General features: G+C 54.5%; 1 protein-coding gene across 1 annotated transcript in view; it reads left to right on the top strand.

Annotated features, from left to right (window-relative positions):
• NGFR (nerve growth factor receptor) overlaps positions 1 to 15,173 on the top strand; it is a 37,006-nt gene extending 21,833 nt beyond the window's left edge. The window contains exons 3-6 of the mRNA XM_077806504.1: positions 231 to 590; positions 11,426 to 11,660; positions 14,325 to 14,485; positions 14,872 to 15,173. Of these exons, the coding sequence (XP_077662630.1) occupies positions 231 to 590; positions 11,426 to 11,660; positions 14,325 to 14,485; positions 14,872 to 15,173 (1,058 nt within the window). The remainder of the gene's footprint in view (positions 1 to 230; positions 591 to 11,425; positions 11,661 to 14,324; positions 14,486 to 14,871) is intronic.
• The last annotated feature ends 2,105 nt before the right edge of the window (positions 15,174 to 17,278 follow it).

Here is a 17,278-nt window from a genome sequence, read left to right as displayed (position 1 = left end):
TAGGAGCAACGGTATCATCCGTTGCAGGAGCAGGGGAACGCAGCTGCGGCAAAGATGGAACCAGGAGCTTCCAAACTGCTGCAGCTTGAGCTAAAAAGCCACGGCTGCCTAGTCGGGGCAGTAACAGACTCCTATCCTCTGCGGATCAGCACAGGCCTGTAGCACTTGCTCCCCAGGGGGTTACCCACACACTGATCTCTCACTCGCGCTCTCTCTCTGCTCCATTGCAGGTGTGACCTACTCGGACACCGTCAGCGCCACGGAGGCATGCAAGCCATGCACAGAGTGCGTGGGCCTGCAGAGCATGTCGGCTCCCTGCGTGGAGTCGGACGACGCCGTCTGCAAATGCGCCTACGGCTACTACCAGGACGAGGGGAGTGGGCAGTGCAAGGAATGCGAGATCTGCGAGGTGGGCTACGGCCTGATGTTCCCGTGCGGGGACACTCAGAACACCGTCTGCGAGGAGTGCCCCGACGGGACCTTCTCCGATGAAGCCAACCACATGGACCCCTGCCTGCCCTGCACCATCTGTGAGGAGAACGAGGTCATGATCAAGGAGTGCACCCCGATATCCGATGCCGAGTGCAGAGGTAATGGACCCCTGCATCCCTGTTCTGTGGAGCGTGGATCATGGTTGTTCAGATTAACACTTTAGGACCAAATCCAGCCCCATTAAAGGGCAATGGGAGTTTGGCCCTTAACTTCCTTGGGTTCACGATTTGTCCCTTAGTGACTTTCAGGTCAAAGGAATAAGTCACCCAGCATACCTTCCATTCCTACCTCTCAAAGCATTTTATCAAGGGTAGGTCAGGAGCATTAGCCTCACCTTACTGAAGGGAAAACTGAGGCACAAGGAGGGTGAAGTGATACGTTGATGGTCACACAAGGAGCCAGTGTCAAAATTCGAGGACCCAGGAGTCCTGGCTCCCAGTCCCCTGCTTTGATTATGACACCGCTCAAACAGCTGAGCAAAGAACCCAGGAGTCCTTACTCCCAGTCCCAGCCCCTAGACAATGTGGCCTCCAAGCAAACTGGGACCACCTCTGCTCCCCACCTTTCCGGGATGTAATGGTAAAGCAGGACGTGCAGAGTTTGATTGTTCCATATGATTCCACCTGTCCCTCCAGACAGATCTGGCTTCCCCAGCAAGGTCGCCGTGCCAATATAGAAACAGATCCCAGACGAGCAATGGAACCAGCCACGATGTTCTCTGACTCTGCCCCCACTGCACGGCCTTGGCGGCTGTCCCTCCAAGTCAGAGAGAGCTCCGCCTCCCGCATGCTCCACCACCGAGCCCACCCCAGCTGCTTCCCGCATCAGAGGCAGGGGAATGGGCGTACGGAAGCTTTTTCATATGGAAATTCTTTGGCAGCCAATCTTTGTTCACCTGGGAGGCCCAGGGATTAGATCAGGGGAGTGTAAGCCTGGCCAACTCCCATAGCATCTTTGTGCCTCGGTTTCCCCTTGTGGATAAAGGGGGTAATGGTGCTGCATCCAGCTGGTTATGGTGCTTTGGGATCCTCCAGTGAAAGGTACTATAAATGCAAAGCACTATCTGTCTCCGCTGTATCCCCGGGGCTGATACTGATCATCCATCAGCTTAATTCACTGCTGAACATGATGATTAAAGCTGCTACACACAGTAGAGAAAGCAACGTGGAGCCTAGGCGGGGACCACTGGAACGCCTGGGGTCAGAGTGCTGGTTCTAGACAGTGGTGTCGTACACATCAGGGTAATAAAGCAGCAGCCCCCAAGGCTAGCAGGAAAATCGAGGATGCAATACTGTCTTGGATGCAGCCCTGGGCATTTCAGGGGTTTGACACTTAGTGGGCAGATTCCAGAAAAGCCAGCACATGTTCTAACCATGTGGCTTTGTGTCTGCTGCTTCAAGCTCCCAGGTGGCTTGCAAACATCTGCCCTGCACTGGTGGTTGGTCTGGTGTGTTTCCAAGGGGTCTATGACTTCCCGGCAATGGCAGCCTCTTGGCTCCAAGGTGAAGCCCGGCTCATGTGGGGAGGGATATGCCCAGAGGTCTCTGCTGGCCGTGTTTAAAAATAATCGGCCTGCCTGGTAGGTACAGGAACCTGGAGCAAAGGGCCGACGTTTAATAGCTTCAGACGCTTTGTTTGTGGCAGTTGGAGCCTGGCAGTCCTGGCCTTCTGTAAAATGGAATTTGGCAGCCGGCGGGTCCCTAATGGGAATTAATTGAGGTGTTTCGTCGCTGACAGGCGTAGGGATTGCACTTCCCCAGGAGGCGCTAGTGTGCTTCATTTTGGGGGTGTGGAGTGGACCCAGACCTTCTCTGAGTTTCCTATGGCACAGGGGAGCTTGGGGCCTGGGCCCGGTGTACGATAACCCTGCCTGTTTTCAGAGCAATATGTGCCCTATGGGCTGCCCAGAGGCTGAAATCCCACCCCCGTGCAGAGAGCCGGTACCAGACCTAGGTATCATGCAGGACTTCAGTGCGGCTTCAGCCTCATGCACAGGGGTTGGAATTTCACCCAGTACAGGGACTGTAATTGTCCCTTGCCTGTGCATGCGGATGTAGGGGTGGGGGAAGTCCCCTGATTCCTGCTCTCCCTACCCCCTGCCTTGCACAAGGCCCAGGGACAACCTCTCCCTAGAATCCTACAGCAGCCCCGTCTAGTGCAGGGCCTGCTGGCTCCAATGAGGCTCTGTGCCTGGCAGAACCAGGCCTGTTGGCATGTGGGATCAGTGACTGAGTTTCACGAGGGCTCTCTGCTTCCTGAGGCTCCGCTGTGCCACCCCACAGGAGGGGTGGGGGGGCCAGGCTCCATTTTGCTGGGGAATTGTGTTTAAGAAGAGGGAAATAGGGAAATCGGGAGTGGGGGACAATGGTTCAATTTTCCCCTGGGATCAAATCTCAGAATGGGGAAACAGGCCAGGGTGGGTGAGACAGAACAAATCCACACAGCTCTGCAGGGAATGGCAAGCTCTGGCCTGCTGGCTACAGTCCTTCTGCTCCGTCGCTGCTTCTTCTAATGCCCGTGTTGAGTTCAGGACCTGGAGTGTCATGTCAGTGGGATCCGGGATAGGGACTGAGCTCTAGGGTAAGGAACAAGCCCTCGGGGCCAGCTGGGGATCAGCTGTAATGTCAGCTTGGGACTTTGCCTCAGCCCCCTCAAAGGTTTTAAGCTCCTCACTTCCACCGAGGCACTCTGGGAAGAGAAGGGGTAGGCTCGGGCCTGGGAAGTTTATGGTCCAGTGTAACCCACCGGTGGGTGTGAGCTACCAGTCCCAGGTCCCAGAAGAGGTGAGTCTGGTATAGCCCTAGCTAAGGCGTGTGGGCTTACACTACAGCAGCTTATGGGGTTTGTTTTTTTAGCTCTGGAGGTTCCTGGTTCAATCCCCCAGGGTGCCAGCCAATCCAAATTACATGCAGATTAGCACTGTAATAGTTTACACAAAATGTCACCTGTGTAGGGAAGGGACTCCTTTGTTAGAGGATCAGATTCTGTCATCTGGCAGTAACCCCCTGTTCCCCAAAGCTGAGTCCTCTGCTGCCCCAGCCACGCTGATGACACTTCACAGCGAGGCCCTGGTCCCCAGGGGATTTCCCAAAAGGGGCAGCCCTTTATTTAGAAAGCTCATTAGCAGGATGAATGGCATGATCGGCTGGTGGCAGGGGTGGGGGAGGGCACCAGTTTCCTCCTTTGGTTGGAGACGTAGTTATTTGCCCTGCCTGGAGCACAGAAGTAGAGAAGAGACCATTGTGCCATGGGTGTCTCTGATTCACCGCTGCAAGGCAGGGGGAGTTCTGGGCAGTCCTTTCTGGCTGATCCCTTTACAGGGTTGAATAAATGGAGCCAGAAGTCAAGGCACAAAGGGTGGGCTTTGTTAGCCAGATTTTATGCTTGGGGGCACGAGGGGCGGGATCAGAGCCCAGCAGAAAATAGCCAGGAAGGCCTCCCCAAGGCTTGCTCTGAAAAGGCGGCATGGGTTGGCACAGGAGCCGTCTGTTCCAGCCCAGCTGAGGGCGGTGTGCGGAGTAGGGGGGGCTGCCAGTTGCTACAAGCCGTTCTTCTGAGCCAGGAGCAATCGCCAGCCTGAGAAACTACCTCTGGATCTGGGTTTGCTCTTGGGCCAGGCCCCGCGTGGCACTCTAGTTAGCCTGTTCCTATGGCAGGGGTCGGTGCCCCGACAGGCTCCATGGCCCTGCTTGCGCCGTGGTTCTGGAGGGGATGGCAGAGGGGCCTGTGTGCGCATTCAGATGGGCAGGGTTTTTTCCAAAGGTTCTGGACAGGCATCACTCCTGGAGCAAGGGTTCATCTGCAGTGTGTTTCTGACACGGCTATCGGAGGGCAGTGTGGCGCGGGCGTGCTCTGAGCTGGGCATGGCAGAGCAGGAACTCAGGCAGTTTCCAGAAGGGGACTGCTGAGGTCTGTCCTGATTTAGAGCGCACGAGCAGCCTAGAGTGAAAGATACCAAAGGTCTAGAGCTATGGGCGGCATCATGGAACATTCCAGATGTCGGCCTTAGAACCCCAGGCTGCAGCGTGGACCATTCCAACTGCTGGCACAAGAACCCCAGGCCACGGCATGGACCATTCCAACTGCTGGCGCTAGAACCCCAGGCTGCAGCGTGGACCATTCCAACTGCTGGTGCTAGAACCCCAGGCCGCAGCGTGGACCATTCCAACTGCTGGTGCTAGAACCCCAGGCCGCAGCGTGGACCATTCCAACTGCTGGTGCTAGAACCCCAGGCTGCAGCGTGGACCATTCCAACTGCTGGTGCTAGAACCCCAGGCCACGGCATGGACCATTCCAACTGCTGGTGCTAGAACCCCAGGCTGCAGTGTGGACCATTCCAACTGCTGGTGCTAGAACCCCAGGCTGCAGCGTGGACCATTCCAACTGCTGGCGCTAGAACCCCAGGCCGTGGCGTGGACCATTCCAACTGCTGGTGCTAGAACCCCAGGCCGCGGCGTGGACCATTCCAGCTGCTGCTGCTAGAACCCCAGGCCACGGCATGGACCATTCCAGCTGCTGGTGCTAGAACCCCAGGCCGCGGCATGGACCATTCCAACTGCTGGCGCTAGAACCCCAGGCCACGGCATGGACCATTCCAGCTGCTGGCGCTAGAACCCCAGGCCACGGCATGGACCATTCAAACTGCTGGTGCTAGAACCCCAGGCTGCAGTGTGGACCATTCCAGCTGCTGGTGCTAGAACCCCAGGCCGCAGCGTGGACCATTCCAACTGCTGGTGCTAGAACCCCAGGCTGCAGCATGGACCATTCCAACTGCTGGTGCTAGAACCCCAGGCCGCGGCATGGACCATTCCAACTGCTGGTGCTAGAACCCCAGGCCGCGGCATGGACCATTCCAGCTGCTGGCGCTAGAACCCCAGGCTGCAGCGTGGACCATTCCAATTGCTGGCACTAGAATCCCAGGCCGCAGCATGGACCATTCCAAATGCTGGTGCTAGAACCCCAGGCCGCGGCATGGACCATTCCAACTGCTGGTGCTAGAACCCCAGGCCGCAGCGTGGACCATTCCAACTGCTGGTGCTAGAACCCCAGGCCGCAGCGTGGACCATTCCAACTGCTGGTGCTAGAACTCCAGGCCGCGGCATGGACCATTCCAACTGCTGGTGCTAGAACCCCAGGCCGCGGCATGGACCATTCCAACTGCTGATGCTAGAACCCCAGGCCGCGGCGTGGACCATTCCAACTGCTGGTGCTAGAACCCCAGGCCGCGGCATGGACCATTCCAACTGCTGGTGCTAGAACCCCAGGCCGCGGCATGGACCATTCCAACTGCTGGTGCTAGAACCCCAGGCCGCGGCATGGACCATTCCAACTGCTGGTGCTAGAACTCCAGGCCACACAGTGGACCATTCCAACTGCTGGTGCTAGAACCCCAGGCCGCGGCGTGGACCATTCCAACTGCTGGTGCTAGAACCCCAGGCCGCGGCGTGGACCATTCCAACTGCTGGTGCTAGAACCCCAGGCCGCGGCGTGGACCATTCCAACTGCTGGTGCTAGAACCCCAGGCCGCGGCGTGGACCATTCCAACTGCTGGTGCTAGAACCCCAGGCCGCGGCATGGACCATTCCAACTGCTGGTGCTAGAACCCCAGGCCGCGGCATGGACCATTCCAACTGCTGGTGCTAGAACTCCAGGCCACACCGTGGACCATTCCAACTGCTGGTGCTAGAACCCCAGGCCGCGGCGTGGACCATTCCAACTGCTGGTGCTAGAACCCCAGGCCGCCGCGTGGACCATTCCAACTGCTGGTGCTAGAACCCCAGGCCGCCGCGTGGACCATTCCAACTGCTGGTGCTAGAACTCCAGGCCGCGGCATGGACCATTCCAACTGCTGGTGCTAGAACCCCAGGCCGCGGCATGGACCATTCCAACTGCTGATGCTAGAACCCCAGGCCGCGGCGTGGACCATTCCAACTGCTGGTGCTAGAACCCCAGGCCGCGGCATGGACCATTCCAACTGCTGGTGCTAGAACTCCAGGCCACACCGTGGACCATTCCAACTGCTGGTGCTAGAACCCCAGGCCGCGGCGTGGACCATTCCAACTGCTGGTGCTAGAACCCCAGGCCGCCGCGTGGACCATTCCAACTGCTGGTGCTAGAACCCCAGGCCGCCGCGTGGACCATTCCAACTGCTGGTGCTAGAACTCCAGGCCGCGGCATGGACCATTCCAACTGCTGGTGCTAGAACCCCAGGCCGCGGCATGGACCATTCCAACTGCTGATGCTAGAACCCCAGGCCGCGGCGTGGACCATTCCAACTGCTGGTGCTAGAACCCCAGGCCGCGGCATGGACCATTCCAACTGCTGGTGCTAGAACTCCAGGCCGCGGCATGGACCATTCCAACTGCTGGTGCTAGAACCCCAGGCCGCGGCATGGACCATTCCAACTGCTGGTGCTAGAACTCCAGGCCACACCGTGGACCATTCCAACTGCTGGTGCTAGAACCCCAGGCCGCAGCGTGGACCATTCCAACTGCTGGTGCTAGAACCCCAGGCCGCAGCGTGGACCATTCCAACTGCTGGTGCTAGAACTCCAGGCCGCGGCATGGACCATTCCAAGTGCTGGTGCTAGAACCCCAGGCCGCGGCATGGACCATTCCAACTGCTGATGCTAGAACCCCAGGCCGCGGCATGGACCATTCCAACTGCTGGTGCTAGAACCCCAGGCCGCGGCATGGACCATTCCAACTGCTGGTGCTAGAACCCCAGGCCGCGGCATGGACCATTCCAACTGCTGGTGCTAGAACTCCAGGCCACACCATGGACCATTCCAACTGCTGGTGCTAGAACCCCAGGCCGCGGCGTGGACCATTCCAACTGCTGGTGCTAGAACCCCAGGCCGCGGCGTGGACCATTCCAACTGCTGGTGCTAGAACCCCAGGCTGCAGCGTGGAACATTCCAGCTGCTGGCGCTCGAGCCCGCAGCCTGCAGCCTGGACCATTCCAAATGTCGGTGCTAGAGCCAGAAGGTGGATTACTCCCTACTCGCGTAGCGGGCAGCGTGAAAAGCCAGGTCATCAGGCAATGGAGAAAGCAGCAGATTTGGGAGGGTAGGTGGCACCAGGGAGAGTTAAAACTGAAGCCGAAGCATCAGCTCAGCGGTCACGCTCTCCTGGCAATGGGATGCTGTAAGCGTCGGAGACGGTTTCGTGCTAGAGACTATAAAATCACAGGCCCCCAGGCCTTGCCTTCGCCTGTCCTGCTCTCCCCCCGGCCACCTTTCATAACCTCCCCGTGACTTTTCCTGCCTTTTCCCCAGCAACAAACGGGTAGGACCCTCCCTGCTTCACAGGCACAAGATGAGACACGTTTTCTTCACCAGGCATGCCTAGGTGCGGTTCTTGGCTGAAGACAGGGAACCAGCCAATAGGCAAACATTTTCCTCCCCTCCGGAGCTGAAAGGACAGGGTGTGTCCCAGAGCAACGGGGCATGCATGGAGGCTAGGAGCGTCTGGGCACAGAGGGGAAGAGAACAAACTGGGAACGCCGCTGCTCTCTGACTCTTAGTGACTCATGCCATTGAGCTGGAGGGAGGGGATCCAGGTGAAACAGGAACACCTCGATGTTAACAAGGGACGACCCTAGCTCCATGCCTGACTCCATGCATGTTGCTGAGACGGGTGGCAGTCCTGTGTTTGCCGCGCAATAGCTGTGTCTGCAGGCTGCATAGCACAATATTCCCGTGTATTAAAATCAATGTGACAGTGAGCCCTAATTGAGGTTGGGGCCCCATTATGCTAGGCCCTGTACAGATCCAGAGTAAGAGACTCCTTGCCCCGATGAGCTAAGGGTCTGATCTGCAAAGGTATTTAGGCACCTAACTCCCATGGATTTCAGTGGGGAGTTAAGCACATAACAGCTTTGAGGCCTACAGCCTAAATAGACAAGGAAGACAGAAGAAATGGTATTATCCCCATCATACAGATGGGGAGCTGAGGCACAGAGAGAGGGGCTCAAGTTCACAAAGGACAGTCTGAGACGGGGTAGGAACTGAACCCCTCTCTCGAGTCTTGGACCACTATCCATAAGCCCATCCTTCCTGTGCAGGATAAGGAGACGTACATGCACAGTGCAGCACGCCGGCAACGCGGGGCTTCCATTGCCTGGGTGGAGCTGATCCACCGAACAGCCCCGCGGGTCAGTTACTGCTGCTGCCACCCAGCCGGGCTCCAGGCGGAAAGTAGGGCTGAGAGGAGGAACAGCAGAAAGAACGTCTCTCACCTCAGGCTCCGATCTAGTCAGATTTCATCAGCAAAGCAGGGTCGGGCCAGGCCAGCACTGCGGTGAGAAATCGCGCAGGGAAAAGCCTGGCCGTTCGCGATAATCACACGTGCTGTGGGCACATCTGCCAGGAGTAGGAGATGGGATGTTACCCCGTGTTCCGGCAAACCTCCAGTGGCAGGCACAGAAGTTTAATCTCCTGCCCTTGCAGGATTGCTCCCGACAGCATCTTCTAGTGAGTCATCCTGCCTAGATGTCTATATCTCCGGGGATGGAGCGTCCATTGGAAGACTCTTACCCAGTCACATAGATCCCACTGTTGAGGGTGTTTCTCTTGATATTTATCCTGCATCATATTACTTTTTTTTTTAAACCATCCCCTTATTTCTAGTTACAACTTCTTGGACCATTCTCTTTGATATTGAAATAGTTGTGGCTTTAGGTGGCCTGTCCCACCTTAGTTATTACTTATTCAAGAGACATGTGTTTGGATGAGTATAACCTAAATTCCTTCTCTGGGTTCCCCTGGCAATGGATATTCTTGGTTCCTCTCGTCCATAAATTGTAGGCTAGTATTGTTGTACGTAGCCAGCTCTGAGGAAGGGACTGAAGGTCCGGAACAAAATCCATTTTTGCCATAGACGATTTGGAAAAAGAATTCATTCTGAGAGGTAATGTGAGGAAAATTGGCAGATCTGATTTCTATTCCCAGCTCTGCCACTTACCTGCTGGGTGACCTTTGGCAAGCCACTTCCTCTTTCTCCTTTGGCATGTCTCTTTAGATGTAAGCTCCTTGGGGCAGGGACTGTCTCTTATTAAGTGTCTGTGCGCTGCCCTGCAGTGGGGGGCTCTCGCCTCAAGGCAACTGAAATACAAATAATAAGAAGAAATAAGAGCATAAGAACGGCCACACTGGTTCAGAGCAAAGGTTCATCTAACCCAGAATCCTGTCTTCTGACAGTGGCCAGTGCCAGGTGCCCCAGAGGGAATGAACCGACCAGGGAACCATCCAGTGATCCATCCCCTGTCGCCCATTCCCAGCTTATGGCAAACAGAGGCTAAGGACACCATCCCTGCCCATCCTGGCTAATAGCCTTTGATGGACCGATCCTCCAGGAACTTTATCTAGTTCTTTTTTGAACCCTGTTATAGTCTTGGCCTTCACAACATCATCTGGCAGGGAGTTCCACAGGTTGCCTCTGCGATGTGTGAAGAAACACTTCCTTGTGTTTGTTTTACATCGTCTGCCTATTCATTTCACTGGATGACCCCCCTAGTTCTGAGCCTGAACCAAGGTTAATTTTAGGTATGTTTGAGGTTGGAGCTGAACGCTTTTCAGGCCACTAAAAAGCGGCCTCATCTCAGTGATGAGCGAACAGCTTCCTGTGCACATGCTATACGGCGATGGCCATTGGACGAACCGTGCTCCATAGACTGTCCCACGCTCTTGCTAAGAATCTGCACTGCTCCGCGCGTTCTGTTAGACCTTCCGACTGCTTGCTTCTTCACTGCATTCAGCCTTCCTCAGTGGTGACCCTTCCCTAAGAGGGAAGCGATCAGGTTACTGCAAACCGTGCTCAAATGATCATCACAGCTGCCTGCCCTGCTTTTGATCTCTTCCCTGACGTGCTTCCCCCCTTGCCTAGCTTCATCTACACGGTCTGCAGTCCCCAAAGCTCTGATTGCTGCTGTCTGGTCCTAGTACATCCAAGTGGGATGCATCTGCTTTGCTGATGAGTGTTGGTATTTGACAGCAGCGCTGCGTTTCTGAAACCCTTTGCCCTTTTCGATTTGGTTGGTGCTCCAAATTTCACGCCCTTTAGAGAACGACAGGTCAAAGCCCCACAGTCCTTGACCATCAGGAAAAAAGCCTCCAATAAACAAAAACTGGTAAAGAGCAAAGGGCAAAGATGGCTCTGAGCTGGCTCCAGGCAGGGTCAGCCGTCCCAGGGTGGAGAAAGGGTATGGAAAAGATTCAGCGCTCTCTGGAATTTCATGCCAGCATACAAAGGCTGCTACCTGCAGGGATATGTGACGCTGGCCTGCTGGAGCTAATGAGACGGACTAATGAGAAGGAGGAATGGGAGACACAATTCACACCGAGGGTGTGCCATGTTTAGGGTTGGCAGACAGTGGTTAGAAATGGGTTCTGGCTGCAGAATTCGGGGTCGGGGGGTTAGGCTGTGGGCTTCCCGTGTGAGCCCACCTCTGCCAGGAAGTCCTGACAGTCTTTGGGCAGGTTTAGTTACCCCTGAGATAAAGGAAAGGAGGACTTGTGGCACCTTAGAGACTAACCAATTTATTTGAGCATGGCTACTCTCATTTTGAGCCCCACTAGAGAGAGTCAACAGTGGGGACTGTGCAGTAGCTGTTTTCATAGCGCTCACCCATCCATGTGCCATGATGTGGAGAGATGGCTAACCCTGTTAAGGGTGCCAGAGGGGTGTGTCTGTGTGAGGAGGGGCGGGGCCTCGTCTTGGCTCCTCCCCCTGGGAGCCAGCACGGCTTCATTGGGCGTGTGCTGGCTACAGCCTCCCAAAGGGTGGCAAGTCTCACTGCCCGGCGCCTCTGGAGGCGTTATGCCTTGCCTCCCCCTTCCCTACGGTGCCTAGACTAGTCACAGCCATTACTGAGCGCTCGAGAGGCGAAAGGGAGGCGGGGTGAATTGCTAACTCGTTTTTATTCCCCTTGGCAGATCTTCACCCGCGCTGGACCCCAACCCTGCTGGGGTCTGACAGCCCCATGCCGTTCACCAAAGACCCGTATGATACCGAAGGCATCGCCAGCACTCTAGCAGATACAGTCACCACCGTCCTGGGTAGCTCCCAGCCAGTCGTGAGCCGCGGCACTGCCGATAACCTCATCCCTGTCTACTGCTCCATCCTGGCAGCCGTGGTGGTGGGGCTAGTGGCCTACATTGCTTTCAAAAGGTAGGCAGGGGCCAATGTCCTGATGGATTCTAGGAATGGAGGGAGGGCTCCAGGAGTGGGGGAGGCTGCCGGCCTCAGACTGAGGCCCAGGGCCATTACTGCCGCATCGGGCAGCTTTCTCTAGCAGCATCTGGTCGTCTTGGGACCTTTGGTGATAATGGAGTTATCAGATTTGGCGGTTTACTCAGATTTACACTTCGCACTGGTATAAATGACAGCACCGGAGGGGCACATTTGGGAGTTGGGCACTCGTCTCCTATGGAAGGCCAAGGGGAGTTGGGCACTCACATGCCCTGCAGTGCAGAGCAATGGAGAATTGGGCCCTATATGGTTTCTCTCACCTATCTTGTTCTTTCTTTAGCTCGCTCATTTCCCTTTGGGGAGTGCTTGTAACTCCGACACATTCTGCAACTGCATCACTTTCAGTGTCTTGCACCCTCTCACCCGCTTTGTGCTGGGAGTTGCACCTGGTGCCTATGCAGGTTGCAGCTGGTTCAGTGTTTGAACAGAGGCTACGATTTCTCCACATACCAACGTGCTGGAAATAATCCCTAATCACTGTTATTCCCAGGGAGGAGGCTGAATTCTCTGCTAAGAAAACTCCCATTGACTAATCAGTGATGCCGGCAGAGGTGCACCCCAAAGACATTCCCATGTGCACACCCACAAGCGTGTTCACACATGCACCCGCACGGTTCATATGTGCATATTCTCACCCAACTACCTGTGTGTACCGAGTCACTGCATTCACATTCAGTTGCATGTCTGCACACAATCCCATGTGCCTTTGCATATCGCTCGGTGCAGTGAGTCACACATACACAGAGGCCCACATGCTGTTTCACAGGCATTTCCACGTGCACACCAAAGCATATAAACACATGCATTTACGTGCGTGGACCCCCGGTTTGACGTGCATTTATATGAACCCACACAATCACAGATGTATTATTGATCAGAATGCAGCCATTTGATTAGCTCTACACTCGTGGTCCATCATTAAAAAGCTCAAATCATAGACCTGTAAGACTGGAAGGGACCTCAGGAGGTCTTCTAGTCCAGTCCCCTGCAGTCAAGGCAGGACAACCTTATGACCAGCCTCAGCCAAGTTTATTGTCTAAAGACAAAGTCGTACGATACAGAAAGGATGTTTATGTACCGCTCCCTCTGGGAAGCTGCTTCTCGCAGCAAGTGCTTACACAGTGGGTTTGCTTCTAAGATTGTGGCCCCCCAAACTAGCTATTTTTATAGTACACCCATTTACAAGTTAAAAGCATTCAATAAGACACCCAAGACTAAAATTCACCCATCAGCGTTTTTACCTGTTTGTCCTGGTACCAGGGTGTGCCCCTTAGCTCCTTTTGAACAAAGCACTCCATTCCACGCCATGAAAACAGTCTCTACTTTGTACCAGAGCAGAGCACTCATGTCTCTTGATTTTGACAGGATTTATGCTGTATCTAGCTTTGCAAGGTATTGTGGGAGATATCGCGAGTGGGCAAGCCTGACCCTAATACAACCCAGTGCTAACATTCATATATAATGTAATGTATATGATATTAATATGATGGATACTACATAATACGGTATGCAATACGTATCACCTATACATTGGCTAACAGTATGCACACAGTCCCATACGTGCACAGACTCCAGTGCATAAATGCACGCAGACTGGTTTTCATGTTCGTTAAAAAAATATTTGTATGTCTAAAGGAAAGTTTATGTTTACAGGAAACGCAGGTCTCCGGTGGTGCAAATTGGCACTGAATTCAGTGGAGTGGTGCCAGTTTACACTGTTGGAGAGTTTGGCCTATCGACATCAGGAGCAATGCAGTAATTCTCCCCTGAAGGATGAATGCTGGCTTTCTAGTCAGCCTGGCTAAACCTAGGCCGCCAAGCAAACTAAACCAGTCCTGTCCTAATCACAGTGGACTCATGCAGCCTGACTCAGTGGCCACACTCACCTCTGTAACACTACTGATTTCAGTGGAAGAGCTAGCCCTATGCTTAAAAGTTGGGTCGGCCTAGCTACATCCCTCAGGGCTGTGAAACATTTTGTGCCCTGTGCGACGTAGCGTAGACTGTAGATGTGGATAGGTTGGCAGAAGAATCCTTCCGTTGACCTAAGTACCACCTCTCGGAGAGGTGTATTAACTACATCGTGGGACAAACCCACGCAGGAAGTGTCTATGCTGTTGCGTAGGAAGTGTCTACACTACGGCACTATGGCTGCAGCCCGGTCACTGTGCCGTTGGGAGTGTAGCCATACCCTTGATCCTCATTTATACCTAGCTGAGACTTAGATGGCAAGCCCTTTGAGGCAAGGACAGTCTCTTTGTTCTGGGATTGTACAGCACCTAGCACCCTGTAGGGGGTCTTGATCCGTTACTAGGGCTCCTAGGTGTGACTGCAATACATCCTAGTAATCAGTATCAGGATGCTGGAGCCTGGATCTCTAAGGACGGCGGTTCTGGCTCTCTGCTGCTTTGCCCTCGTATCAACATTTATACCAGCAGTGCCAAGGCAGACAGGGCACAGAGGGGCAGGACAGGGAGAATGAGGCTCTGTGACTCTGGCTGACTTACAATAAGATCCAGGTAAGAGGCTGGTGGATGTGGCTGGATTGGCTGTTTCATTCCTCTCCGCTGGTCCCTTCTGCAGGTGGAACAGCTGCAAACAGAACAAACAGGGCGCCAACAACCGCCCTGTGAACCAGACCCCCTCTCCGGAAGGAGAGAAGCTTCACAGCGACAGCGGGATCTCCGTGGACAGCCAGAGCCTTCACGACCAACAGCCACCGACACAGACCGCACAGGTGCAGGGTAAGGTTTATCCACCAAGCCGGGCGAGGGTGGGACCGGGGCTGGGCGAAGTCTGCAGTTCAGGGCTGGGGCGCACTGGTGGAGCTGGGAGGGTCAGACATGGTATTGTGGGGAAGGGGAGCTGCAGGTCAGGATTGGGGTAGGAGTGGCTGGACAGGTTGGGACAGAGGGGAGCCCAGGACTGGAACAGTGGGGTGATGCTGCAAGCCCAGACTGGGGAAATAATACACAGGAGGGTACAGGCCATAGGCATCCCCCGGTTTGTCTTGGGAAGCTGCCCGCCCCCCAATCCTGGGACTCTCCTGGGCTTTCTGACCCCTTCTGGTTCAGCTTCATCTCCCAAAGGCTGCAGTCACCCTGCTCTGTTCCTTCTCTTCCCTGCACAGCTCTGAAAGGAGACGGAAACCTCTACACCAGCCTGCCTCCTAACAAGCAAGAGGAGGTGGAGAAGCTGCTCAACAGCTCCCCCGAGGACACCTGGCGTCATCTGGCAGGGGAGCTGGGCTACAAGGAGGATCACATAGACTCCTTCACGCAGGAGGAGTGCCCTGTCCGGGCCCTGCTCTCCGACTGGTCCAGCAAGGACAGCGCCACCATGGACGCCCTGTATTCCGCCCTGCGCCGAATCCAGCGGGGAGACATTGTGGAGAGCTTGTACAGCGAGTCGACCGCCACGTCGCCGGTGTGAAGGGCGGGGTGGGAGAGGCGCTCCCCAGCCAGCCCCTCTGCGACCCCACAGAGATACCAGCCGGCAAGAAGATGTGAAGGAAATGGGGTTCCAGCCTGGGCCCCCTGCTATTTACGAACAATCCTGTATGCACTGACCTCTTATTTTCAGTATTGTCCCCTTTTTTCTATCCCCCTTTCTCCAGCAGACAGGCTGATGCGAAAGCAGAAGGGATATAGCCAAGGCAAATGGGAGCTGTGGCCTCCTTCAGTCTGGCTGGGACCTAGGAGTGCTTGACGGCTTCGGCACATCCTATGTGAGCAGAACAATCTCTTGTGCCCCCCCGCCCCGAACCCCAACAACACTTCTTCAGTAGCTGTAACAATGACCGCATTTGCTCTCTCAGGTCTCTCCTCTTTCTTTCTCTGTCTGCTTCGTTCCCCCTCTTCCACTCCCCCTCTGAGGATCTTCCTCTACCCCACCCCCCACAATATCCACCCCTTCCTATTTGCCCCAGATCACCAGTTACTCCCCCTTTGAATTGCATCTGCCAAGCCAGGAAGGATGGATCCAGCTGAATTCAGAGAGAAGAGGGTGGATTTCAAGGCTAATGGTTGAGTGAAGATGTTATTAACAGGGAATTGGGAGGGAGGGTGGGGAGCAGAGGGATATCATTAGAAGGAGCTACCCAAGGATGCATCATGGGGGAAAAAAGGGCTCCCTCCATAGAAACACACATTTGTGCCTCTGCACTGTCTTTGGGAGCGGTGAGGGGCGGGAGGACTTTGTTTCCAGCAGGCAAAATCTACACTGTGAATCATGAAACATACAGCGTGCATGTTGGAGACAGAGATCCACATGCCTCCACAACACGCACATGCCTCAGGCTTGGAAGAGTTTGCCTTGGTCATTAGCAGCCAGGCTGCCTGACACGTTAAGAAACAATCTAGTCACCTGTGGAATAATGTCGTTTGCCCGCCTTGGATGCTCAGCGGTCAATAGCCAGCACCTTCCCAGGCACTGATCTCTCCAAGGCAGACATCACCCTTGTTAGAGCCACCAAATTCTAGTGGAGAATAGCAAACGGCTAATGGTGCTTGGAAAAGCAGGAAACAATTGCCATCCATCACGCTGCAAGCCCGGTGCTGCCATGGAGATCTGGGCCAGCTGCAAGGCCCCTGACTCAAGCTGTCATCCCAGACCCATCATGTATTGTACTGGTGAGACACTAGGAGAAAGGCTCTGTGCCCTTCCTCGGACCAGTGATCCACCCACTGTGGGCTATAATGTCATCACGCTGCTGCATTAGCGGCCGACGAGCAAGGGGAAAGTGGGTCTGGGCGATGTTAGTGATGGAGTTGATTCTATTCTATATGGGCTCATAGACTGTGATCATTACCGCAGTATCTGAGCTGGTACGGATAAGGCTTGAAAGGGTCGGAGGGTGATTTGGAAGAGCGCCCAGAAGCTCAGCTGTCTTCACTGTATTATCTGAACCTCTCGGTCTCTGCAAAGCTGGAGACATCCCAAGAACAGGCTCCTTTGGGTATTTTGAGGCTTCCAGGGAAGACCCGGGTGGTAGAGAGGCAGCTGCAGCAACCTGTCTAAAGGAACAGGGCGTGGGGGAGTGTGTTCAATGGAGTTTTTCCCAGGCTCGGAAATGGGTTTGGGGGAAAGATGGTGTTGGAGGCGGGGGAAAGATGGGTGAAAATGGGTTTGGGGGAAAGATGGTGTTGGGGGCACATCAAAAAATTTGGCAAAAGAAATTCAGTTCAGGTCGAAATATTTCGTTTCCATCATTTTGAAGCATTTTGTTTTAATTTTGACCATTTGAAGGGTTTTTTTTAATGGGGGGGGGTACTAGAATTAGCTTAATTTTTTAAGCAAAAAGCTACTTTGAACTGGAAAACTATGATTTGTCATGTTGAAAATGTCAAAATAAAACATTGACAATTTTGACACACTCCCCCCCCCACACACACACACAATTTGGGGTAGGAAACTTTTGTCAAAATTGACCCTTTCCTGCAAAAAAAAAAGTTTCCATTTCAAAAAAATCAGCGTTTTCCAGTGGAGAAAAAAAGTTTCTTTGGAAAATTCCTCACCCGCTCTACTATTCAATGCAA

This window comes from Eretmochelys imbricata, chromosome 27 (genome assembly GCF_965152235.1).
Source record: "Eretmochelys imbricata isolate rEreImb1 chromosome 27, rEreImb1.hap1, whole genome shotgun sequence".
Lineage (NCBI taxonomy): Eukaryota > Metazoa > Chordata > Testudines > Cheloniidae > Eretmochelys > Eretmochelys imbricata.
The sequence above is the reverse complement of the archived record's forward strand: the minus strand, read 5'-3'. Positions and strand labels throughout refer to the sequence as shown.